This window comes from Mus caroli, unplaced genomic scaffold (assembly GCF_900094665.2).
Source record: "Mus caroli unplaced genomic scaffold, CAROLI_EIJ_v1.1 scaffold_13714_1, whole genome shotgun sequence".
In the NCBI taxonomy this organism is placed as follows: Eukaryota; Metazoa; Chordata; class Mammalia; order Rodentia; family Muridae; genus Mus; species Mus caroli.
The window spans coordinates 5,421-31,366 of record NW_018389540.1 but is presented as its reverse complement, the minus strand read 5'-3'; the positions used below and the strand labels follow the sequence as shown (position 1 = coordinate 31,366).

The following is a 25,946-nucleotide window of genomic DNA, read 5'->3' as shown; positions in this document are numbered from 1 at the left end:
TTTTTCTACATGATAACCTCCAGTTGTGCCAGCACCAATTCTTGAAAATGCTTTTTTCCACTGGATGGTTTTAGCTCCCTTGTCAAAGATCAAGTGACCATGGGTGTATGGATTCATTTCTGGGTCTTAAATTCAATTCCATTGATCTACATGTCTGTTGTTGGACCAGTACCATGCAGTTTTTATCACAATTTCTCTGTAGTACAGCTTAATGTCAGGCATGATCATTCCACCAGAGGTTCTTATATTGTTGAGAATAGTTTTTGCTATCCTAGGTTTTTTATTATTTCAGATGAATTTGCAAATTGCCCTTTATAACTCAGTGAAGAATTGAGTTGGAATTTTGATGGGGATTGAATTGAATCTCTGGATTTTTATTGGCAGGATAGGCATTTTTTAAATATATTAATCCTGCCAATCCATGATCATGGGAGATCTTTCCATCTTCTGAGATCTTCTTCAACTTCTTTCTTCATAGACTTGAAGATCATATCATACAGATCTTTCACTTCCTTAGTTAGAGTCACACCATCGTATTTTATATTATTTGTGACTATTGTGAAAGGTGTTGTTTCCCTAATTTCTTTCCCAGGCTGTTTTTCCTTTGTGTAGAGAAAGGCCATTGACTTGTTTCAGTTGATTTTATATCAAGCTACTGCATTGAGCCTGTTTATCAGGTTTAGGAGTTCTCTGGTGGAATTTTTGGGGTCACTTATAAATACTATCATATTATCTGCAAATAGTGATATTTTGATTTCTTCTTTTCCAATTTGTATCCCCTTGATCTCATTTTGTTGTTCAATTGCTAACTCTAGAACTTCATGTACTATATTTAATAGGTAGGTAGGAAGTGGACAGCCTTGTCTAGTCCTTGATTTTAGTGGGATTGCTTCAAGTTTCTCTCCATTTAGTTTGATGTTGGCTACTGGTTTGCTGTATATTGCTTTTATTATATTTAAGTATGTGCCTTGAATTCCTAATCTTTCCAAGACTTTTATTACGAAGCGGTGTTTAATTTTTCCAATGATTTCTCAACATCTAAGGTGATCATCATGTTGTTTTTGTCTTTCAGTTTGTTTATATAGTGGATTAAGTTAATGGATTTCTGTATATTAAACAATCCCTGCATCTCTGGGGTGAAGCATATTTGGTTATGATTGATGATCATTTTGATGTGTTCTTGGATTCCATTTGTGAGGATTTTATTGGTTATTTTTGCATCGATATCCATAAGTGAAATTGTTCTGAAGTTCTCTTTCTTTGTTGGATCTTTGTTTGGTTTAGGTATCAGAGTAAATGTGGCTTAATAGAATAAATTGGGTAGAGTACTGTCTGGATGTTGGTTAGTAGTTTGAGAAGAGTTGCAATTAGGTCTTCTTTGAAGGTCTGATATACGTCTGCACTGAACCCATCTGGTCCTGGGCTTTTTTTGGTGGGGAGAATATTGATGACTACTTCTATATCTTTAGGGGAAATGTGACCGTTTAGATCATTAATGTGATCCTGATTTAACTTTGGGACCTGGTATTTGTCTAGGAAGTTGTCCATTTCATCCAAGTTTTCCAGTTTTGTTCAGTATAGCCTTTTGTCATAGGATCTGATGATGTTTTGGATTTCCTCAGATTCTGTTGTTATGTCACTTCTTTCATTTCTCATTTTGTTAATTAGGATACTGTCCCTGTGCCCTCTAGTTAGTCTGGTAAGGGTTCATCTATCTTGTTGATTTTCTCAAAGAACCAGCTCCTGGTTTTGTTGATTCTTTGGGTCATTTTATTTCCACTTGGTTGATTTCAGCCCTGAGTTTGACTACTTCCTGCCATCTACTCCTCTTGGGTGAATTTGCTTTCTTTAGTTCTAGAGCTTCTATGTGTGCTGTCAGGATGCTAGTGTATGCTCTGTCTAGTTTCTTTTTGGAGGCACTCAGGGCTATGAATTTTCTTCTTAGGATGAACTTCATTTTGTCCCATAAGTTTGGGTATGTTGGGGTTCATTTTCATTAAACTCTAAAAAGTCTTTAATTTCTTTCTTTATTTCATCCCTTACCACGGAATCATTGAGAAGAATGTTGTTCAGTTTCCACATGAATGTTGGCTTTCTATTATTTATGTGCTCATTGAAGATCAGCCTTAGTCCGTGGTGATCAGATAGAATGCATGAAATCATTTCAATATTTTTGTATCTTTTGAGGCTTGTTTTGTGACTAATTATATGGTCAATTTTGGAGGAGGTAATATTTGTTACTGAGAAGAAGGTATATCCTTTTGTTTTAGGATAAAATATTCTATAGATATCTACTACATCAATTTGTTTAATAACTTCTGTTAGGGTCCATTTATCTCTGTTTATTTTCTTTTTCCAGGATCTGTCCATTTGTGAGAGTGGGGTGTTAAAGTCTCCCACTAGTATTGTGTGATGTTCATTGTGTGTTTTGAGCTTTACTAAAGTTTCTTTAATAAATGTGGCTTTCCTTGTATTTGGAACATAGATATCCAAAATTGAGAGTTCATCTTGGAGGATTTTAACTTTGATGAATATGATGTGCCTCTCCTTGTCTTTTTTAATACCTTTGGGTTGGAAGTCAATTTTATTTGATATTAGGATGGCTACTCCAGCTTGTTTCTTCAGACCATTTGCTTGGAAAATTGTTTCCCAGCCTTTCACTCTGACGTAGTGTGTGTCCTTTTCCCTGAGGTGGGTTTCCTTTAAACAACAAAATGTTGAGTGCTCTTTGTGTAGCTAGTCTATTAGTCTCTTTCTTTTTATTGGGGAATTTAGTCCATGAATGAAATTAAGGGAAATTAAAGAAAAGTAATTGTTGTTTCCTGTTATTTTTGTTGTTAAACTTGGGATTCTGTTCTTGTGAATAACTTCTTTTTGGTTTGTTGAAGGATCAACTTCTTGTTTTTTCAAGGGTGTAGTTTCTGTCCTTGTGTTGGTGTTTTTCCTTTAATATCTTTTGAAGGGCTATATTAATGAAAAGATATTATGTGAATTTTGGTTTTATCATGTAATACTTTTGTTTCTCCATTTATGGTAATTGAGAGTTTGTGGGTATAGTAGCCTGGGCTGGCATTTGTGTTCTCTTTGGGTCTGCATAACTTCTGTCCAGGATCTTCTTGCTTTTATAGATTTTGGTGAGAAGTCTGGTGTAAATCTAATAGGCCTGTCTTTATATGTTTCTTGACCTTTTTCCGGTACTGCTTTTAATATTCTATCATTATTTAGTGCATTTGTTGTTCTGATTATTATGTGTCAGAATCAATTTTTTTCTGATCCAGTCTATTTGGAGTTCTGTAAGCTTCTTGTATGTTCATGAGCATCTCTTTATTTAGGTTAGCAAAGTTTTCTGCTATATTTGTGTTGAAGATATTTGCTGGTCCTTTAAGTTGAAAATCTTCATTCTCATCTACTATTATCTGTAGGTTTGGTCTTCTCATTGTGTCCTGGATTTCCTGGATATTTTGAGTTAGGATCTTTTTGCATTTTGCATTTCTTTTGATTGTTGTCCCCATGTTCTCTATGGAATCTACTACACCTGAGATTCTCTCTTCTATCTTTTGTATTCTGCTGCTGATGCTAGCATCTATGTTTCAAGATTTCTTTCCTAGGGTCTATCTCTAGCATTGTTTCACTTTGGGTCTTCTTTATTGTTTCTACTTCCCTTTTTAGGTCTTGGATGGTTTTGTTCAATTTCATCACCTCTTTGGTTGTGTTTTCCTGGATTTCTTTAAGGACTTCTACCTGTTTAGGAGTGTTCTCCTGTATTTCTTTAAGTGAGTTATTAATGTCCTTCTTGAAGTCTTCTACCAGGGTCATGAGATATCATTTTAAATCTAAGTATTGCTTTTCAAATATGTTGGGGTGTCCAGGACTGGCTAATTTGGGAGTGCTTTGTTCTGATGATGGTGAGTGGTCTTTGTTTCTTTTAGTGAGATTCTTACATTTGCCTTTCACCATCTGGTAATCTCTGGAGTTAGTTGTTGTAGTTGTCTCTGGTTTGAGCTTGTTCCTCCTTTGATTCTGTTAGTATCTGTCACCAGACCTGGGAGTCTAACTCTGTCCTGAGTCTCAGTTGTCAAAGTACTCTATGCAGGCCAGCTAGCCTCTTGCAGGGAAGTTGCACAAATAACTGGCATTCAGACCTGCCTCCTGGCTGATATATATATATATATATATATATATATATATATATATATATCCCCAAAAATTCCACCAGAGAACTCCTAAACTTGATAGACTACTTCAGCAAAGTTGCTGGATACAAAATTATCTCTAACAAATTAGTGGCCTTTTTCTGCACAAATGATATATGGACTCTGAAAAAAGAATTTCTGTTATTTTCAAGAATATAAAAAAAATGCAAACTTAGTGATCTATGGGTAGAAATCTTGGAAGAAACTTTCTTCCATTTTTTTTTCTTTTTGTGTCAGTTTCTCCGACTGGGTTCCTGACTAGAGTCCAAAGGTGTAAGCTAAAATAAACCCTGTCTTGCCAAAGTTACTTATGGTTCTATTCATCAAAGGTATAAAGGAGATAAGAGTTGTATTGGTGGAAACATTCATATTAACACTTATTAGGCAAATCTACCCACCATCTATACAATAGAGTGGTCAGGCCTGGAATATGGATAGTCCAGATGGTATTAGCTCTGTGGAATCTGTCCAAGCAAGACCAGTGTGGGTAGCATTGAAGCTGGAACAAGATATACAGTGGCAAGTAAGACTCAGAGGATCTAAGAGACAAAGATGAACAGTGATTAGCCTACCCATAGATAAACCTAGAAGTATGGAGAGAGAAAAATGAGGCTGGGTTCAGGCAGAACTTACAAAGAAATCTGGCTGGAGGATTCATGTGACCAGAGCTGCTTTTGGAAGTGTGGGAATAGCAAAAGCAGGGAAATAATATGGAGATGAACAGACAAACTTGGTACTAATAGGTATATCTACATAGACATTTCATAGTGTGAAAATAGTTTAGAGAGGCTTGATTTTGATGGGATGCTGCAGGGGAAGCAAATGTAGGATCTGCTAGAGGAGAGCTCACATGGGTGTATGAAACGGTGCTGGCATGTCATATTCTCTGGAGAACACATGGCATTTTTATTAAGATTCCTGCATATCTGTATATTGACTGCCTTGCCAGGGTGTGTCCCACTACCAGGGAGCTACTATACATTATGATCATGCAAATCAGTACAAGATCTCTTCTTCTAATGCTACTTTTAGGGAATCTGGGGATGGCAAAGGAAAGCTTCATTCTTAAGAAATGACCAAAGAAACAAGTTATAGAAATTACTAGATCAGGGTATCTCTAGTGTTGCTTCTAAGAGATGAGGTTTTGGTCAGTGTCAAAGGCACCTACAAACACAATGCCTTAGTTGATGGTCCAATTTATTATTGTAGTAAATATGCAGGAAAGGTACCTATGAGAAATGTGTGACCAAAATGATAGACAGGACTCTGGGGCTGATGTTAGAGTGTGATGTTCTTTGGAACTCACAAGGCAAAGCTGCTATGAGATCTGTGTATTATAAGTAGAACATCTATGCAATGTAGAATGAGGATGACACTGAAAGTTGAAGTTCATCTAAGTGCCATCAGACAAGCATGCATGATCTTTTCACCCCAAACTGGATAATGTTTTATGAAATTGGTACAGTTATGCATAGATCTAGGATATTTCATTTCGAAAACCTATTGCAGAAGCTATATGACATGAGCTAGGGCTGGGAATATGGCAAGGAACCTAACAGTTTCATAGGATTGCAAAAGTCTAGACAATCATTCCATTCCATTCCATTCCATTCTAAGCCTTAGACAATAGTAATGGCATATGTATATTTATATCTCACATAATTTCAAGGGAAAGCAGTTTCCAGTGTACCATGGGTAAAGGTAGACAATAGGCGTGAGTGTGTGATTCTGGCAGGGAAGATTCAGTGGTGGTGGTCTGGTGAAGTCTCTGTCAGCCAAAGTTCAGTGCAAGGCCACTTCATGACATATGAGTCCAGAGCAAGCCATGTGAATGCAGCACAGACAGGCTTAGTCATGGTAGGGGAAGTCAAGGGTAATATATGACTGACTGAAGTTAGGCCTATGTGAAAGGATGACACTGGCAAGAAAATTTATAGAGATAGGACAAGGAAAAGAACATGCATGACGTGGACATCTAGTGCTAGGCTTGGGAGTGCAAAGAAAGCATATGAAGGCTTTACTTATGGTTTTTCTTTTTCTTTTTCTTTCTTTTTCTTTTTCTTTCTTTTTCTTTCTTTTTCTTCTTCTTCTTCTTCTTTTTCTTTTCCTTTACTTTATTTTTATTCACTTTACATCACTTTATATCATGATCACAAGCCCCTCTTTTTTAGGTATTTTCAAAAAGGGAATTTCGGCAGATAAACTGTGTGATCTGACCAGGGCCTCTGAATAAGGTACCATTTCCCCAAAAAGTAAACCATTTGCCTTATCTTCATATACTTAATTATTCTGCTTAGCAGAGAAATTGCAAATGTTGGGTTATCACTGAGTGTATTCACGAGGATATCTGCTATAGGAGCTGTGTGCCTAGTGTCTGGCACAGAAAGATGAGCTTTACACTGGCAGGGAAATGTGTGTGGATTTTATCATACAAAGCTGGCAGATTATATGTCCATGAACGATAGGTCTGAAAGTATGAATGTGGCACATGCAAGCTGAGTTTTATGGAAACTAAACTATAAATGTGCATGCAGGAGCTACCTGATTGGTTCTATGCCTGAGATTGTTTGCATAGTCTTTACATCAGTGAGTCAGAAAAGATCTCCCAGCAAAGCTTCTAGGTAATCTAATCCCAGAATTAGGCTTGCAGTACAAGGATGAAACATGGACGTATGTTTAAGGTGGGATTCATTAGATGTAGAGATTTGAGGATCTGTGTGACCATATATATTCAAGCACAAATTTTGTGGCTCTACTAGGAAGTAATTTTGAATCGTACCCAATAGGCGATAGGTGAGCTATATGCATCTCATTATACTCATTTTAAGAAGGAGATGCCACGATTCGGCTTGATTCTGTGGAAGGAGTTTGTTCATCCGACAAAGCCAGAACAAAAAATAGTCCAAGACCTAGGGACCTTACTTAGCTCAGAAATCATGGAAGGAATCTAGAGTAAGAGTTGATGTAGAGACCATAGGTGGACACTACTTACTGGCTTAACCATTGTGGCTACCTCTACTTGCTTTTTTTTAAAACTCAGGACCATTTATCCAAGTGTGACACCATACACAGTGCCCTGTGTCCTCTGATATCAATCATTAATCAAGGGAATATTCTGCATGCTTTCCAACAGCCAATTTAATGAATACTCATTCTTAATTGAGATTCCTTATTCTCAGGTGACTCTAGATTGTGTCACACTAACATAAAACAAAATGAAACAAAAGAAAACAATATGAACAAACAAATGCCAGCCAGGCTGCAAATCAGTCTGGAAAATGAACATGTCAGCCTGATCCACATAATATTGAAATTGCAGAAAGAGAAGATCTACTAATATAAGGTAAAAAAAAATTGAACCACAGTTAGAGATAATGTGTGGCAGAGCTAACGTTCCTGCAAGGGGGTCCAAAAATGACATATTATAAGTAGAGTGAATCCCACAGTAGGGACCCATGATTATGGGGGTTCTAAGAGCATGATGTATGGTGTAATGGAGAGATGCATTTATGTAATACACAACTTCTCAAGAAGTAGGCTTCATACAACATCTACCACAGCTGGAAAATCACTGATCTTTGAGACCTTTGAAGCTAAAGTAGTCTTGCATCATTTCACTTGATGACAGGCACAAAGAAGACTTATTAGGAGTTTATCATCATACATTTATGTCTCTTCCTGTCAGTTTTTCCCTTGCTGTGTGCACTTTCCTTCTTTTGTTTTTTGGTTTTTGGTTTTTTGTTTTTGTTTTTGTTTTTGTTTTTATTTTTGAAACAGGGTTTTGCTGTTTAGTCCTGGCAGTTCTGGAACTCACTTTGTAGACCAGGCTGGCCTCGAACTCAGAAATCCACCTGCCTCTGCCTCCTGAGTGCTGGGATTAAAGGCATGAACCACCACTCCCCCCTTTCCTTCTTTTGTATTGGGACTATTTACAATCTATCACTTCAAGTTAGAAGTATGTGTGGCAATTTATAACTGCCAAGGGTTCACAGTTGAAAAATTGCTCTGGTTACCGAACAGTTTTTGTACTAAACAAAGTTGGGACTGTTGAAGGGTAGAGATAATTTTTAAGACATCATTTTTATATATGAAATGCCTTTCATTCTATTGGGACAAAAATGGCATGATTTTTCTTAGTGATATTGGCAAAAGGTTAATTATGCTTTCTTTCAAATTAATGTGATTTTGAATGCAGAGATGCAGAAGATAATACAAGAAAAGCAATTTTGGAAAAAAGATTCCTCTGAACTCCATACAACTTGTTTCAGAGTACACTGTGAATGCCGGGTCACTTGGGACTTTTCACAAACACATAGTTAACCACTTTCTATTTACAAAATAGCATCCTATTCCACGAGAATAGCAATACTGTCCAAATAGTCAACACTATGAAGTCTAGATCTGTCCTAAATTCACCTGTGTACCTACAAATATACATAAAGGAATATAACTACTGACCTTTTTGTTTGTTTGTTTGTTTGTTTCACCTTCTTCATAAAGCACATTCAAGTGATATTAGTAGTGTTTATTTTTGAAACATGCCCTTTACCAGTACATTTGCTTCTGCTTGTTGGCAAAATCTGAACACAAGATAATAATCCTCAAAGGTTAGAATAAGAAAAATTAAAGATGAAATGTATTTGGCAGGTAGCAGAATATACAAGTAGTAAACATAAACCCAGCCCTTCTGCTTGATCCTTGTTTTTGAGGCAGACTCCTAGTTGATCTGATCCCCTGAACACACCATATCATGACCCATCCTAGAGGAACCACTATACTCAGAACAGTTGGTAAGAGCCCCCAATCACCCCTTCCCAGTCCTGGAGCTGTTGCTGTGAGCCTGGTCACATCTCTGACCCATATTTGTTCCTGTGTGAAAGAAACAGGAGCATGTGGAAAATAAGATCCAGTGATAGGCCCAAAGAGGGATCCAGCTCAAAGGGAGGTCCCCACGTGTGAAATTATTACTGAGGCTATGGAGCACTCACACAAATGGACCTAGCATCACTGCACTCCAGAAGACCCAATAAGTAGCTGAAAGAGTCAGAGGAGAGAAGCAGCTGTTGAATTAGGGAAAGCTGAAAGAAGCTGAGGAGAAGGGCAAACCTGTAGGATGACCAGCAGTCTCAATTACTCTGGACCCCCGAGATCTCTCAAAAACTGGATCACGAAACAGGCAGCATATGCCAGCTGATATGAGGCCCCAAACCCACAAAGAGTACGGTACTTCCAGGTCTGTGTTCATTCAGAGATAATGTACATAACCCTCAAGAAACTGGAGGCCCCAGGGAATTTAGAGGTCAGGTGGGTTGGGGATAAAAACATCCAAGTCAAGACAGGGGGTTGGCAGGAAGTATGGGATGTGGAAGAGTTAGAGGTTGGACATGGGATACAATAAAATATGGAGTGTAAAAATATAAACTAATTTAAAAGAAAAAAAGAAACACAGGTGATAAAATTGGTGATTTATTAGAACAAGTTGGTGACTACATAAGTTTTGTATGTCCATTGTAAATTTCTTCTAAGAGCCATCTGACAGATGTTGGCTATGCAGGAGGCTTCACTTCAGGCCTCTTGAAGGGGTACTTTGGAAACACTCTTGGCCTTAACTTGACTGTGTATTTTCAAATAGCTTATCTCAGATAGAAACATGATCCCACCAAAAAGTGACATGGTGGCAGTCAGGATCCCCACTGGAAATACAGCAGTCACATGTTTGTTTTTCAAGGCTTCTTTCTGGACAGGAAATTTGGGTGGGAAGTCAAGAGTAGTTTGGCCATAAAGATCTACCATATGGTTCCAGCTCACAGCAACAAATATAAAAAGACTGCTAATACCCAAAACTAAGGTTGAGAACTTGTAGCAATATATCTGCATCTTCAGAAATGGATCTTTCATGCAGCTCATCTTGTAAGCTATCACACTGAAAACCAGAACTGCAGGCTTCATAAAAATAGCCCATAATATCAGGTTCTGTGCATACTGAAATTCACGTGAAATGGTCCATGTTGAATCAATAGGATTGTGAACCAGCATCTTGACTAGTGTTCCTGAGATGTTAAATACTTTAGGGTAATAAACTCCCCAAAGTCCAAAGGACACAAACTGTACATCATCGTCTTCAAATTCCCATAGGCGCCAGCATTGATTGCTGGCAATGGCTATTTCAAACACCAAAGCTGATAGGCTGCTAAAGAGGCCAGTCAACTTGAAGATGTTCTTCTTCTCTTTGGAAAACCTGAAGATTGGATTGAACAAGCATAAAGTAAAGCCAGGAACAAAAAGGAACATCAGAAACAAAGTGAGTCACCTTGAATAGCAATGTCTATATAGTTGAATAGTTGTATTTAAATAGCCTGCATATAGATTTGGTTTAAAGACACATCAGATAAGAATATAGGAAGTCTAGAAATCTAAGAAAATGGAAGAAATATACCCTATAATATATTTTGGGCATCAATTTTGCCCTACTTCCATAAAGTATACATATTTGTTGTCTATTCTATGCATGAAATTAATATTGAAAAGTGAATTTAAATTATCACATGTAAGCTGACTTTTATTTCAACTGTGTTTGAAATATATAAATATTTTCAAATAACTCATATGAGAGTAATAATCAGAGATATTGCTCAGAATAATTGCATTTTAAAAACTATGGTAATGGGATTTATATACACACTGAATCCATCTCTAGTGACTGCTGAAAGAATGAAAAGAAAAGACAAATGATAGAGATATATCATTTGATGTCCAAATTCTGTACTTGAGTTCTATATGTATTTCTTTGTATGTGTTCATATTCGTGATTATATATGTGTACATGTGATATCAAATCATGTGTGACCACCTAAATTCTCTACTCAGTGACAAAAAATAAAATCTATATGTAAAACATGAGGAAATATGGTTATTTTTACCATTTCCAACAATGAACTAATGTTTCAACTTCAGAGTATGTGGTTAATTTGATTGAAATATATAAATTATCATGACTATGTTATGTAACTGTCTCCTTCAATACAAAACTATGTCTCCACACATACTATGTGCAAAGTTAATTAGATCAACTTTCAGTTCGTATTTTGTGTGTAGTATTAATGCTCATTAAATATATGTGCTACTGGATGCCATTAGTACTTGGGAAGAAATGTAGTTGGCAAAATCACATAGACAATGACATTGCTTCTGCCTATATAGAAGGTTTGAAGATTCTACAAACTGGATCTCTTTGCAAGGAAAACATTGATACACCAGCAAGATTAAAACCATCAGTTTGCAAGAGATAGTGGCTTGTGTAACACTCTGCCTATTCCCATTTCAAGGCATGTCTGAGACAGTGTATGTGAAGAACAATGTGTTTTGAAACAGAAGTGAAACAGTGGTAAGGAAAGCTGATGTGTAAGACAAATGAAGTATAGCCTGGAAGGATCTTGTTTTACCCAACTCTAAATCCCATGAGGTAGATATAGGTTTTTTTTAGAAAGATACAATTTTCAAACCTCCATACAATTTTTATGTTTATACCTTTGTGTATCAAGGGTGAAGAGATCCATTTAAAAGAAGCTGACATTATAAATATCTTCCAAATAACAGGAAATGTTGAACAAAGATGGGACACACAAGAAGTGAGTCACCTTTAGTAAAGAAGTTCTGTTAGACAGGTATTTCAGCTCAGAAAAGTATATCACTAATCAACCCCTGTCTCAAAACTTTCTATTCCTCTCCTGTGCTTTAATTTGAGGTTCATTAACATCCTTCAGGGTGATTAACACATCTGATATTTCTCAACCTCCAATGAGATCCAAACAATCATTATCCCATTTTATACATAGGACAGCACAAAGAGATGCTAAGTCACATGGTAAACTCTAAGAAACTACAAAGAAGTAATGGGTATTACAGCCTCCTGAATCCTCAAAGAATCATACAGGCTTCCCTACATTATGATATCATTAAGAATTTTCTCACATGTAAATTATTTCAAGATATAGCCTAATCATGTCAGTGACCTTTGAAATTGAAAATGGTTAATAAAAACTATGTGCCAAATATAAAATACTTGCCTCTTTGTGTGTTGTATGTATGAAGACCAAATATTAGTGACAACCAAATGTGATTCTAGAAATTCTGATGTTTCCATGGCCACCAGAGAAGAATGGTAGATTATGAACAATGAACTGGAATTGATGCAAATAATTTTAAAGGCAAGTCGAGGTTACTACAACTTTCGTATGTGAAAAGTTTTAATATGACATTGTTCTAATTCATTTATTAATTTAAAATTTCCTCATACTGGATTGTTTGTTGAGGAATTTGCCCTTCATCAAGTTTTCCATTCCCATTGCTACCACATCTCTTACTCACTCAACTTGATGTGCATTCAGCATTTGCTCCATGTGTGTATGTGTACAAAATCCCCATTAATCATACAAATTTTAGAAAAATAAAAAATACAAAATCAATGAATGATGTTATTTCCGTGTTGGCCACCTATTCCTGGTCATGAGGCCTAACATTGCATGTGATGAATATGCCCAGTTATATGGCATTGTACAAATTAGAATTTCTTTTGCCTAGCAGGCATCAATTGCAAACACTTTATTGGTTAGTGGTGATTCTTTGTGTCTACTACGCTGTTACAATACTAGCATATTTTCTTCTCTGATAGTGTTTAGACCTTATGTGTCTTGTCAAAGATGTTCTGAAATTTTATGTGGTGTCAGTCATATTGTGTCTGGAGTAGAGTGTTTCCTAAGAGTCATTTAAAATCTCTACTCCTAAAATATTTTCTCCTCCTCTTCTACATAGATTCTCATGACTCGAGGGGAGGGGTTTGATGAAGCCATCTCATTTAGGACTTGGTATTTCAATGTCTCTCAGACTCTGTACATTGTCCAATTGTGTGGCACTGTGTTTTAATTACCATCTGATTAATAAGACATCTCTATGATGAGTGTGAGTGTGTTTAGCAGTATTTCTTTAGCACTCATTTTATTACAATGTCCCTTTAATAGAATAATAGTAGATGGTTTCCTATAAACTATATAATCTTTGGGTCCTTTACTCTTCAACATTGTCTTGTATGCACGCCATATCATAGAATAGTCCTTTAATCCAACCAATAGGTAATGGTTAATCACATAACTTTTATTATACAATTATACCAGTATATTTCCAGCCAAGTCACTCTTTTTGTTCTCAGGATTTGCTGCTAATTGATATTTATGGTTAATTTCCTCCTCTCATAATATGGCACATCCAGTACCATGAATACTACTCAGTAGTGGTAAAGCTTATATTTGGAAATCACCTCCATTTCTCCATATTCTGTTACATAAGTAATAGTGTATTTCACATTAGGGCCATAACATCATATTGTATAGAGTTAGCAATGCTATTAAAATAGCCTGTGGTGCTTAGTTTTAGTTGGAAGCCAGCTTATGGAACCCTGGGCCAATGACTCAACATGATGTAACCTATTCCTGACACTGGAGGTTTTATTGGTGACTTAAGATATCTAGTTAGGGAATTATTTCGACCATTTTATTGTGACTGAATTTAAATTCCAATTGTATATTTACATATTTTAAGAAGGTTCTATAATAGAGGTTTCTGTAAGTTTTTTACAAAGGCCTTGATATTGTTTGTTCCTTACCATAGTCTCAACTTTACCCATTCCTCCCATTCCAATCACATTCTACATTCCTCTTTACTCATTACATTACTACACTCTACTTACTTTTCCTTGGATGATCCTTTCCTCTGTTCTATTACTAGCTACATTAACTCTGTAGTAACTGGATTAAAATGCATATATAAAAGTTTAAAATCTATCATTCATACATGAATTGAAACATGCCATATAAGTCTTTTGGAACCAAGCTGACATCACTTATAATTATTGTCACTTTTCAAGTAGCCACTATACATTATGAAAGCCATAACAAAGAAAATTGTTTTAAATGGAATTTCACAGTAGAAGAGAGGAAGAGATTTCACTATAGAGATACAATGTGACCATTTCCTTTTAACATTTTCGTCCACAAGGAATTCAATTGTGTCTTAGACACAGAAGCAGATTCTATATTAAATATGTATATTTTCAGAGGTTCTGGGAAATATTGATTGTGTGAGAAAGACATCTCCTTTTCTACTTGGTGTTTTATACTTTTATCATGACTGTTATGTATTTACACAAAAAGTTGTAAACACATGCAATATTACTACTTAACAGTAGTCAAAATTGAAGTCATGTATTGAGATACCTCAAAAGCTCTTTTTTTAATTTATTTTTTATTGGGTATTTTCCTCGTTTACATTTTCAATGCTATCCCAAGAGTACCCCATACCCACCCCCCCAATCCCCTAACCACCCACTCCCCCTTTTTGGCCCTGGGGTTCCCCTGTACTGGGGCATATAAAGTTTGCAAGTCCAATGGGCCTCTCTTTNCAGTGATGGCCNACTAGGCCATCTTTTGATACATATGCAGCTAGAGACAAGAGCTCCGGGGTACTGGTTAGTTCATATTGTTGTTCCACCTATAGGGTTGCAGTTCCCTTTATTTCCTTGGGTGCTTTCTCTAGCTCCTCATCCAGCCACCTTCCCGGCCAGAAGACAGGGGATGCGCCCGGCCTTGGAGGCTAGGATTTTGACTCAGGATCAGCGGGAGCCACCTTGGTTCCCAGACTTGGGAGAAAGCAGACTGCACAGGTGAGAGTGTGGACTACAGAAGGTAACAGCTTCTGGGACAGGCGAGAGCCACAGAGCTTCTGATGCATCACCATTTTCAGGCTCCAGACATCTGGCCACCTTCCAGGCCAGAGGACATGGGTCTGCCTGGCCCGGGAGGTTTTTGTCTCAGGATCAGCGGAAGCCACCTTGGTTCCCGGACTCCTCAGAAAGTAGCCTGCACAGGTGAGAGTGTGGACTACAGAAGCTAACAGCTTCTGGGACAGGCGAGAGCCACAGAGCTTCTGAGGCAGCGCCATTTTCGGGCTTCAGATATCCGGCCACCTTCCTGGCCAGAGGTCAGGTGTCCGTCCGGCCTGGGAGGCCCTAGCCTCAGGATCCACTGGAGCCACTTTGGTTCCGGGACTCCACAGAAAGTAGTCTGCACAGGTTAGAGTGTGGACTACTGAAATTAACAGCTTCTGGGACAGGCCAAAGCAACACAGCTTCTGGGAAAGGTTCTGTTTTGTCCCTTCATCTTCGGCCAGGAGGAGGTCCAAACGCCAGATAACTGTGCAGCTTCCCTGTAAGAGGTGAGCTTGTCTGCGAGACTGCTCTGACCACTGAAACTCAGAGGAGAGAGCTAGTCTCCCAGGTCTGCTGATAGAGAGACAGCATTTTTAACAAATGGTTCTTGTTCAACTGTTTCTCAACATTTAAAAGAATGCAAATCAACCCATTCCTATCTCCTTGTACAAAGTTCAAGTCTGAGTGAATCAAGCACCTCCACATAAAACCAGAGACACTGAAACTTATAGAGAAGAAAGCCTGGAAAACATGTGTGTTGGGGCCTTTCTGAGGCTCTAGCATCCAGGTTTGAGCCTGGGAGGCATCTTGGAGCTGAAAGAGAAGAGGGAACCTAGGCAGGTAGAGAAATAATGGAACCAAGACAAGCTAGTCTGCTCAAGTTCAAAAGTTAAATAATATAATCTGTGCTTATAAAGAGGGGAGCCCATCTCCAGTCACACCAAGTTTCTTGTGAAGTTGTCAGAACAACCTTTTAGTAGAAACTCACCCAATTCAGAGTTTGCAGTTAACTCCGGAAAATCTTGGAATCAGGAGGTGGCAGGCAGTGTCACATCAAAGGAGAGGGATGAGAAGCAGCACAGCAGGTGGCCCCACCTCAATGGGAATGGTAGAATCAGCCTGCCTAGGCTGAAGAAGGCTACATTTTCCCCCATTTAAATAATATTAAACAAAACTGGACTGAGGCATAAAATTAGTTTATGCTCTATAGTCCTGCCTGAGAGTTATGGTGACTGGTGGTTGTGCCTGCCTTAGCATCCTAGAACTTCTCAAATCATCCTTATCCATCATAGGAGTGTATGTGCAGCTTGTGTGTGTTTATTTTACACAAAGCATGGCTTTGTGTATTATTAACAGCCATGACCTCTTAGCATGTACCCCTGTCTCAGATAGGTATGATTTCGAGATCTGGTTGCCCATCATTGACTAACCAGCCCTCATAGCACACTTTACTCTCATATCAGACAAAGGCCACAATATGTACTTAAAATGCTTCTTGATGAAGATTAATAACTGCCACCTGCACTGGTGGAGGTAAGGTTTTACTCCTGCTGCAGTCAGGCTGAATGGCATGGCTGACCTGCTTGAGAAACAAAGGTAGGGCAATGAAAAGCAACAGTATAAAAGCTTCTTTGGAGAAGTCCTCCATTCAGTTGCAAAGTAGCAACAACCAAGCTAAGGATGTGGCCTCCCTGTGTGGGGGAGCTGACTTTGAGAATTAGCAGAAAGGCCAGAGATTCTCTGGAAGTGGAGGCTGTGTTCCAAATTAACTTTGCTAGGTAATTAAGTTTTTGTTTTGCTATAATAGGAATCTCTAATATTAGAATTATTACTAGACCAGTCCAAAATGGAGTTATAATACCTGGTCACATTGAAAGAAAGAGGTGAATTATTATGACTCTATTATATGACTAATCTTTCTAAGTCAGATTAAGTAGTCTCTGATTTTTTTTCCACAAGGTTAAAAAGCTTGAAGCAAGGCAGCTTCGCTTGTCCAAACTGGAAAAATGTCAAGCAAGGATGGGTTGAAAACATGTACCCAATTCAGCTTCCATGTAATAAAGTCAGGACACTGAGTGAACTTACCTGTCAGCTTGACACAAAAATTAGCCATCATGTTTCTGCAGTGTTCTGTGAAGAAAACCTATGCTTTTCCCTTTCCTAATAAGGTAGCTGTTCAGGATCAAGCCATATGCCAATAAGTAGATCCTTTTAAGATCCTATAAGGCATTTATTAAGTTCTTTGACATCTAAATTTCAAAATTCTAAAATAAAAGTATGATTTAAATCATATGCACGTGGATGTAATTTCCCCCTTCTTTGTCTTTTAAGAATCTAGAGTTTTAAAGTTCCACAATACCTTGTCCTTGAGACTTAATAATTTGTTGACAGAGCATCTTAAATACTTGAATGTTATAGTCAGTGTTAATGTAACATGGGCAGTGCCTAATTGTACTTTCAATTGTTTCTTTTAAAGAGCAATTGTAACTAGAAAGCTAGAAAAGTTATTAAGAGTCACATGTGTATAATTTATTTATTAACTCAGAAATAAGAGCATTTATTTGTAGCAATTTATTAAGTATAAGTCCTCAAGAATTAACACTATTATGTGGAAACAAGTAATAACTGAGGACGATAAGAGCAAAGAATTTTTTACAATTTGACATGCACAATTTCCAAGAATACTAAGATATTATCTTAAACCATAACTGTTTTGAATATATAAAGAATGAGATTATATATCCAATCTATCTTATATGTAGGACTTATAGACTGCCTGAAATATAAATCTAGCATTTTTACTTATGAGTTGTATATGCATAAGCAATTGCAAATTTGAGAAATAATAGCATCCGAGGGATGAACAATCTTAAGCAATTGTGAGCTATGAGATATAATATTGACTATTAATATACAAATTAAGGTTAGATTGTTCAGCATTTTAAAACACCATTCACAGCGCACAACTTAATTATCTGTGCTGAAACAGGAGGAAACTCAAAAAATTAAACGTGTGCTCTAATTCCCATCTACTTATTTCCCATATAGGAGTTGTTTATAAACACAATAATTGGGATGCATGCATGCATGCATGCATTTATAGAAGATACAAAAGCATGCATAAAAACATTTTTTATCTTTGGGATAATGATTGTCAATTTTATTCAAAATGATGGTATGCAATAAATCAATTATTAATATTCTGTAATAACCAATTTAATTGCTGTTTTGAACAAGGAACAGACACTTTGTCAGGTTCCTAAGACACAATTTTGTTATAGGTTTTCCAAAATACATGAATATAGCTTATAATTCTTTATTAGCACCACAGTAGTTTTAATAGGATGCTGAAACTGTGCTTTGAGATGAGCACCATGGCCTCGCCCACCTGTCTTGTCACAGCTCCACTGTCCCGGTCCCCACATCCACCGGGCACCTCAGAGGGCCCGTTTGCCCCCATCCTTCCCAGCCCCACACGAGCTGAGCCTCAGCCACCCCCCACCATGGCATGCAGAGCCACTCTGAAAAGGACTCTGGATTTTGACCTGCTGCAGAAGCAGAGGTGGTACACGCTTTTGTCAGTGCCAGCTTTGGATGCTACCTCCCCTCCCACCACCACCTTGGTCTTCCTCTCAGGCAGAAGAGGCTAAAGGCCGCACAATCTGTTGTAGGCTAGGAAACCCAAGCGAGGGCGGCGGAACTCCCCGAGTCTTACCTGGAAAAATATGGCTACCCTGGCGGGGACAGGTGGAGGCTCATGGGGGCAATGACAAGCAAAGCCCTCCCATGAGTTCCCTACAAAGCCCGCCCACTTTCTGCCAGCCTCCTGTCTCACCAAGCTCAGGGAAAGCTGCATGCCCCAAGGCCCTGCCCAGCTGTAGTCAGCATCTGGCTGGCTGGGAGGATAAGAACAATGGTTTCTCTTGGCAAAGAATACAGAAAATAAAAGGGATAGGAAGTCACAGCAGGCAAAGAACCTTGAAGTTACCTGACAGGAAACAAAGGAATGACTCAAGAGGATTTACAGGAACCAGATAAATGTTTAGAGTAAGGATAAAGCGGCTCTGCTTAGGGTCAGCTTAATGACAGCTAAGGTTTTCACAACCTTAGTCACAATGCAGCCTGCTAAAGAATTGCTGTGGGCACATTTAATAACCATTAACTAAAATGGGCAGTTAATATTTACTTACCATTGATTATAATTGATAACAATTATAAAAGCTTTCTTTATTTTCTGCAAAGCCTTCTGTAGTAAACTAAAACCCTAAGTATTAAAGAGATATTGCCTCTGAGTCCTTTCTGGAACAACAGTTACTTTAAACCTATAATAACTTTACATGAAGTAGGCAAGCCAGATTGTAATGCCTGTATAAATTCTATAGTCTAATTGACACTTTATAAACTTTGAATTTGAACTTTATTAAAACAGTATCTGGCTAGATCTGCAAAGGTGCTCTTTTAGCTAACAGAAAATACCCCTGGAGGCAAGGAGAGGCAAATTTCAAGAACTTCTTCAGGCACACCATTTGCAAAACAAAAGAAAGTCACACAAACCTCACTGAGGCTGCCCTGAATTTTGTATGGCTCTATAGCCACAGAGAGCTGTGTTAGTGATCTCATAAGATGATTACTCTTGTAATTATCTTAATTAACAATATATGGGTGAGTATAAAATCTTAAATTTGCGATCAAACTGCCAGCTGCAGTTAAAGGAACACTGGCAATTTTTAACCATGATTTTTAAGTTTCTTACACAACGTTAGAATAATATCTACAGCCTTGGGAAAGCAATACCCAATTTCAAAGCAATATATCACTTTAGAATCAACATTAAATCTTCACTACCACATTGTGAGATTTGGTGGCCAATTTATACCTATGAATACATGACAGTGCAAGCTTTAATGCTTCATTAAAGAGACATTGTTTTAAATCTATCTAATTCTACTTTCTGGGATAAGAATCACATTAAATATTTTCTCAGCTAGAAGTATCTTAGGAGGCCCAGTTTTTTGGCCTGCTTATGCCACGTGTTTGAAAAGACTCTTGAATTGCCAATTTAAGGCTAACCTTCTGTTACCAATGTAACAATTATTTAATCCTAACCAATAATTTATGAGCTGATTGTGAAGACATGCAGAGCACATTACCAGTAAAAAAACAAATGAAGCGGCTACACTTAGACCAATCACAGAATATTAATTTTTCTAGCTATAATTATAAATTAAAAAGCACTTTGTCATTAGCTAAATGCAATAATCATGATTACAAAGAATTTTCTTAGGACAAAACCATCTATCAACATTTTCACCCCAAAACCATGAGGCTGCAGACTCCCTTTCTTAAAAAAACAGTTATCACAGCAGGGGTCTTCCTGCTGTGCCTGATCCTGGCTAAAGCTTGTGGCCACTCTCTTAAAAAAATGGAAGATAAAGTTTTAGCCATCATTTATTTTCCCACATGAAACACAGAACATTCAGTCATTCAGACGACTAGACATGAACATACATGAATTGAACACGTGAACAGACCGGTGCACCAGACATTAGACAAGACCTTAGGCAAAAACACAAAGAGGGCAGAGAACTTCTTCGGTAGGGCCCAGAGAGAATAAAGCAGGGTGTCCCCGATTCTCTCTGTCTCTGGGAGAGTTTCAAAAAATCCATTTTCCTCCCGCCTGATTCAGTTTCCAACTGAGGCCAATCCACCTGATTATTAAATCCAAACCCTTTTATTTCTCTCGCCTAAAAAGCAGATTCTGGAAGCTGTGGCCAACTGCCTGTTACGTTCCTAGATCCTGTATCACAGCTGGACCTGAGTGGATCCAGTGCGAGTCACCCCTGTTCCAGCTCAGATTGTACCATACCTATTGCTTCTCGTGTTCCTGTATGAATTTTCTATCGGTGGAGCTCCCTATCAGCAGTGTTTCTTCCAACATCCTCTGCCATTCCCAGTTCCCACGTTGGTTCGCCAAATTGTTGGGGCCGGCCTATTGCTTTCATGTCCAGCTTTGAGCCTGGGAGGCATCTTGGAGCTGAAAGAGAAGAGGGAATCTAGGCAGGTAGAGAAATAATGGAACCAAGACAAGCTAGTCTGCTCAAGGTTCAACTGTTTAATAATAAAATCTGTGCTTATAAAGAGGGGAGCTCATCTCCAGTCACGCCAAGTTTCTTGTGAAGTTGTCAGAACAGCCTTTTAGCAGAAACTCACCAAATTCACAGTTTGCAATTAACTCAGGAAAATCTTGGAGAACCGGTTCAGCCTTAGTCAGGTGGCAGGCAGTGTCACACCAATGGAGAGGGATGAGAAGCAGCAGAGCATGTGGCCCCGCCTCAGTGGGAATGGTCTGAACCAGCCTGCCTAGGCTGATGAAGGTTACACATGGGCACAGGGGGAAAATTCCTGAACAGAACAACAACAGCTTATACTGTAAGACTAAGAATCACCAATTGAGACTTCAAAAAATTGAAAAGCTTCTGTAAGGCAAAGGGCACTCTAAATAGGACAAAAAAGGCAACCAACAGATTGCAGAAAGGTCCTTCCCAATCCTACACTGAATAGAGGGCTAATATTCAATATATACTACAAACTCAAGAAGTTAGACTCCAGAAAATAAAATAACCATATTAAAAATGGAATAAAGAGCTAAACAAAGAATTTTCAACTGAGGAATATTGAATGGCAGAGAAGCACCTAAAGAAATGTTCATCAACATTAGTCATCAGTGAAATGCAAATCAAAACAACTCTGAGATTCCTTCTTACACCAGTCAGAATGGATAAAATGAAAAACTCAGGTGACTGTGTATGCTGGTGAGGATGTGGAGAAAGATGAACACTGAGACATTGCTGGTGGGATTGCAAGCTGGTACAACCAATCTGGAAATCAGTTTTGCAGTTCCTTAGAAAATTGTACATAGTAGTACCTGAAGACCCAGCTGTACCTCTCCTGGGTATATACAGAGAAGATGCTCCTAAAAGTAATAATTCCTTATTCCTTATTACATGCTCCACTATGTTCATAGCAACCTTATTTGTAATATTCAGAAGCTGGAAAGAACCCAGATGTTCTCCAACAGAGGAATGGATACAGAAAATGTAGTACATTTACACAACGAATTACTACTCAGCTATTAAAAACAATGAATTCATGAAATTCTTAAGCAAATGGGTAGAACTAGAAAATATCATCCTGAGTGAGGTAACATAGTCACAAAAGTATACAGATGGCATGCACTCACTGATAAGTGGATATTAGCCCAAATGCTCAGAATACCCAGGTTACAATTCACAGACCACATGAAGCTCAAGAAGAAGGAAGACCAAAGTGTGGGTGCTTCAGACCTTCTTAGGATAGATAAAATACTCACAGTAGTAAATATAGAGATAACGTGTTGAGCAGAGACAAAAGGAAAGGCCACCCAGAGACTGTCCCAACTGGGGATTCATCCCATATACAGTTACCAAACCCAGACACTATTGTGGATCCCAATAGGTGCATGCTGAAAGGAGCAAGATATGGTTGTCTCATGATAGGACCTGCCAGAGTCTTCCAAATACAAAGGTGGATGTTTGTAGCCAGCCTTTGGACTGAGCATGGGGTCCCCAATAGTGGAGTTAGAGAAAGTACTGAAGGAGTTGAAATGGTTTGCACTTCCATAGGAAGAACAATATCCACCAACCAGACCCCCCTAGAACTCCCAGGGACTAAGCCATTAACAAATGTGTATACATGGCTCAGCTTCATATGTAGCAGAGGAGGCCTTGTCATGGATCACAGGGAGTATTGATCCTTGGTCCTATGAAGGCTCAATAGATGCCCAAGTGTAGCAGAATCGAGGGTAGTGAGGTGGGAGTGGGTGGGTGGATGGAAGAACACCATCATAGAAGCTACGGGAAAGAGAGGATGTGATAGGGTGTTTCCAGGAAGGAGGTAAACTGGGAAAGTGGATAATAATTGTAATGTAAATAAAGAAAATATCCAATTAAAAAATCAAAGAAGTAGCAGATTCAGGGCAGGCAGATGCGTTAATACCATTCTGTAGGCATCACCATAATAGACAGTCCCATGTGAGCCATGAAGGTCAATTCCCAGCAAGCAGCAAAAACAGGCAAGATAATGTCACTAATGGGAGGGCAGGAAAGTCAAGCTCTCCCCACAAGAGAACTCACCCCAGAATCTGCAAAGAGCTGGAGAGGTCCTGGGAACTCTGTGTGCTATCCTCCCTCAACATCACAGTCAGTATCTAGGGATAAGCCCCGGTTTAGAACCCAAGTATTCTGCCCCTAGTACAGGGTGCTTTGCTACCCTTTCCATTTATAGGGCCTGCCAGAAGAAAGAGTCACATCCAGGGTCCAGGATATGGGCAAGAGTGGATAGTTCCCAAGGCACGAGCTAGGGACTAGGTACAGATACCACTTCTCCACCAAATCTGACCCCTAAGGGACTGAGGACTCCTATGATGTGTTCAGGACAAGCACAGGGTTACAGCAACCTGCATGAAAGTAACCGGGGTTTCAGGGTTAGAGTGGGTTCTTGATCTCCTGCTCATGTGCTGTGCTGCAGGGTGCATCTTTGATCGGGTGGAAGGTCCCACCTCTAGGACTTGGCCTTTTCTGTTTTATCTGCTAGGCCTTTGCATCTTGGTTCTCAGTCTCAGCTGTAGCTCTCCCTCCTGCAGGAAGCCTTCAGAACCTGCCAGGACAGGGCAGAGTGTCTAATTCTAGACAGCCCATCAGAAGACCAGTTTGCTTTCACTTAGCCAGACAACATAGTGGTTCTAATACCCACAGACAAGATGGTAATCTTGCTCTGACATCCTGGCTTGACACTAGCCTTGGGAGCCATGGATGCAGTAGGATAAGGGGGGAAGCAGGAGTGGTGGCAGCGGCTGCCTCAGGAGACAGCAGCACATCTGGCCAATTCTGGGTACAACAGGAGCATCAGGCGTCAGAGAGTGAGGCCAGGACCTTCACAATGTGGAAGTTGTGGTGATGTATGAAGATGTGAGGTATGTTTTGGGATGCCTCCAACAGCCTGAGTACAGGCCTGTGGCTTTTCTGTATCAGCTGTTTGCTGTGATATTCTTTCAACAGCTCCTCCAGGGCTTCTGAATTCTTTTTCTTCTCTGTGACCAGGCACACCAGGACTCCAATTGTGTCCTCATTGTCATCCTCTGTCCTATAGGCTGGATTGATCTCACTGCCTCCTCCACATGTGTTGGGCCTGCCTTCCTTTTGGGCTGTGCAATGGTAGCCCCTCCACTTGAGCAGGTTGCACACCAGTATTCCCAGAAGCCCCATGAGATAAAAGGCAGGAAAGTTGGCAATCACTGCATACTGGGCAGCTGACTCCTCAGGACTGCCTGCCTGAATGCCATGGCCAGGCTGCAGAGGTTTACCATTGCTACTGGCACCTGTTGCCACTTCGACGCCATGAAAGATCTACCGTCCTAACTCAAGCTGACAGCACCAGTTTTGCTCCATGTCCAATGCAGCACCCAGGCGCCTGCTAATTGATCACTCAATGCCTGCAACAAACCACGTGTGCCTTTTGAATGCATCCAATTCTTCCATTCTTATCTCCTTGTACAAAGATCAAGGCAGAGTGGATCAAGGACCTCAACATAAAACTAGATATGCTGAATCTAACAGAAGATAACGTGGGAAAAACCTTGAGACAAAAAAGCACATGAGAAAATTTCCTGACAAAAACACCAATGGTTCAGGCTCTAAGATCAACCACACATGAATGGTATCTCATAAAATTAAAATGCTTCTAAATGTTTCTATAAGGGAAAGGACACTGTCAATAGGACAAAATTGCAACCATATATACAATAGAGGGCTATTGTCTAATATATACAAAGATCTCAATAAGTTCGATTCCAGAGAAACAAATAACCCTATTAAAAATGTGGTACAAACCTAAACAAAGGATTCTCAAATAAGGATTCTCAAATGTCTGAGAAGCTTCTCAAAAAAAAAAAAAAAAAAAAAAAAGATCAACATCCCAAGTCATCAGGGCAATGCAAATCAAAATGACCCTGAAACCACTTCACATCAGACAGAATGGCTAATTTAAAACCTCAGGTGACAGCAGATTCTGTCTAGGATATGGAGACAGAGGAAAACTCCTTCATTTCTGGTGGAATTGCAAGCTGGTACAATCACTCTGGAAAACAGTTTGGTGGTTCCTCAGAAAATTGCAAATAGTTCTACCTGAGAACCCAACTATACCATTCCTGTGCATATTCCATGCTCCAATATGTAACATGGACACATTCTCCACTATGTTCATAGCAGCCATATTTATAATATCCAAAAGCTGGACACATCCAAGCGGCCCCTCAATGAAAAGAATGGATACAGAAAATGTGATACATTTACACATGGATTACTACTCAGCCATTAAAGCAAGGACTTCATGCAATTCACAGGCAAATGAATTGAACTAGAAAATATCATCCTGAGTGAAGTAACACAGTCTCAAAAGAACAAACATGGTATTGTTGGAGTCCACCACAAAGACCACAGAGACTGAGATCTCTGTATGTTGCAAGAGCTTTTATATTGGTCCAATGCATTGCTCCCCAGCACCCCCCCCCCAGCACTCAAGCAAGAGGAGACGCTAAACAAACAAAGAACCCCCATTTTTATAACTTGTCCGGGCAGATTTAGGCAACAGGGATAGCTGGATTATTCTAATTGGTATAGCAAGTAATCCTTTCTGGCATTGGTTGATTTGGCCCAGTCCCTCACTCTGCCTGCCCTTATGTTTTTTCTCAGCATTGTTTAGTCAGCCAGCTTCCTTATATGGCTCTGCACTTGGCCTGCTAGTATAGTTTGGAAAGTCCCTTCAGAGGGGGAAGAGGCTGGGTGTTCTTGAATTTATTTTGGATTCTACAGTACTTACTCACAGATAAGTGGATTTTAGGCCAAAAGCTTGGAATACACACAATAAAACTCACAGACCATATGAAGTTTAAGAAGAAG

General features: G+C 39.0%; 1 protein-coding gene and 1 pseudogene across 1 annotated transcript; both read right to left on the bottom strand.

Moving 5' to 3' along the window:
- Positions 1-9,644: 9,644 nt before the first annotated feature.
- LOC110288154 lies at positions 9,645-12,325 on the bottom strand. The gene is made up of 3 exons (XM_021154583.1): positions 12,260-12,325; positions 11,721-11,830; positions 9,645-10,431 (listed from the first exon to the last, which is right to left on the bottom strand). Exons 2-3 carry the CDS (start codon positions 11,747-11,749, stop codon positions 9,759-9,761), a joined length of 702 nt encoding a protein of 233 aa, XP_021010242.1. The 5' UTR covers positions 11,750-11,830; positions 12,260-12,325; the 3' UTR covers positions 9,645-9,758.
- An 8,524-nt stretch (positions 12,326-20,849) lies between these two features.
- On the bottom strand, positions 20,850-24,395 carry LOC110288153 (annotated as a pseudogene).
- Positions 24,396-25,946: the final 1,551 nt, after the last annotated feature.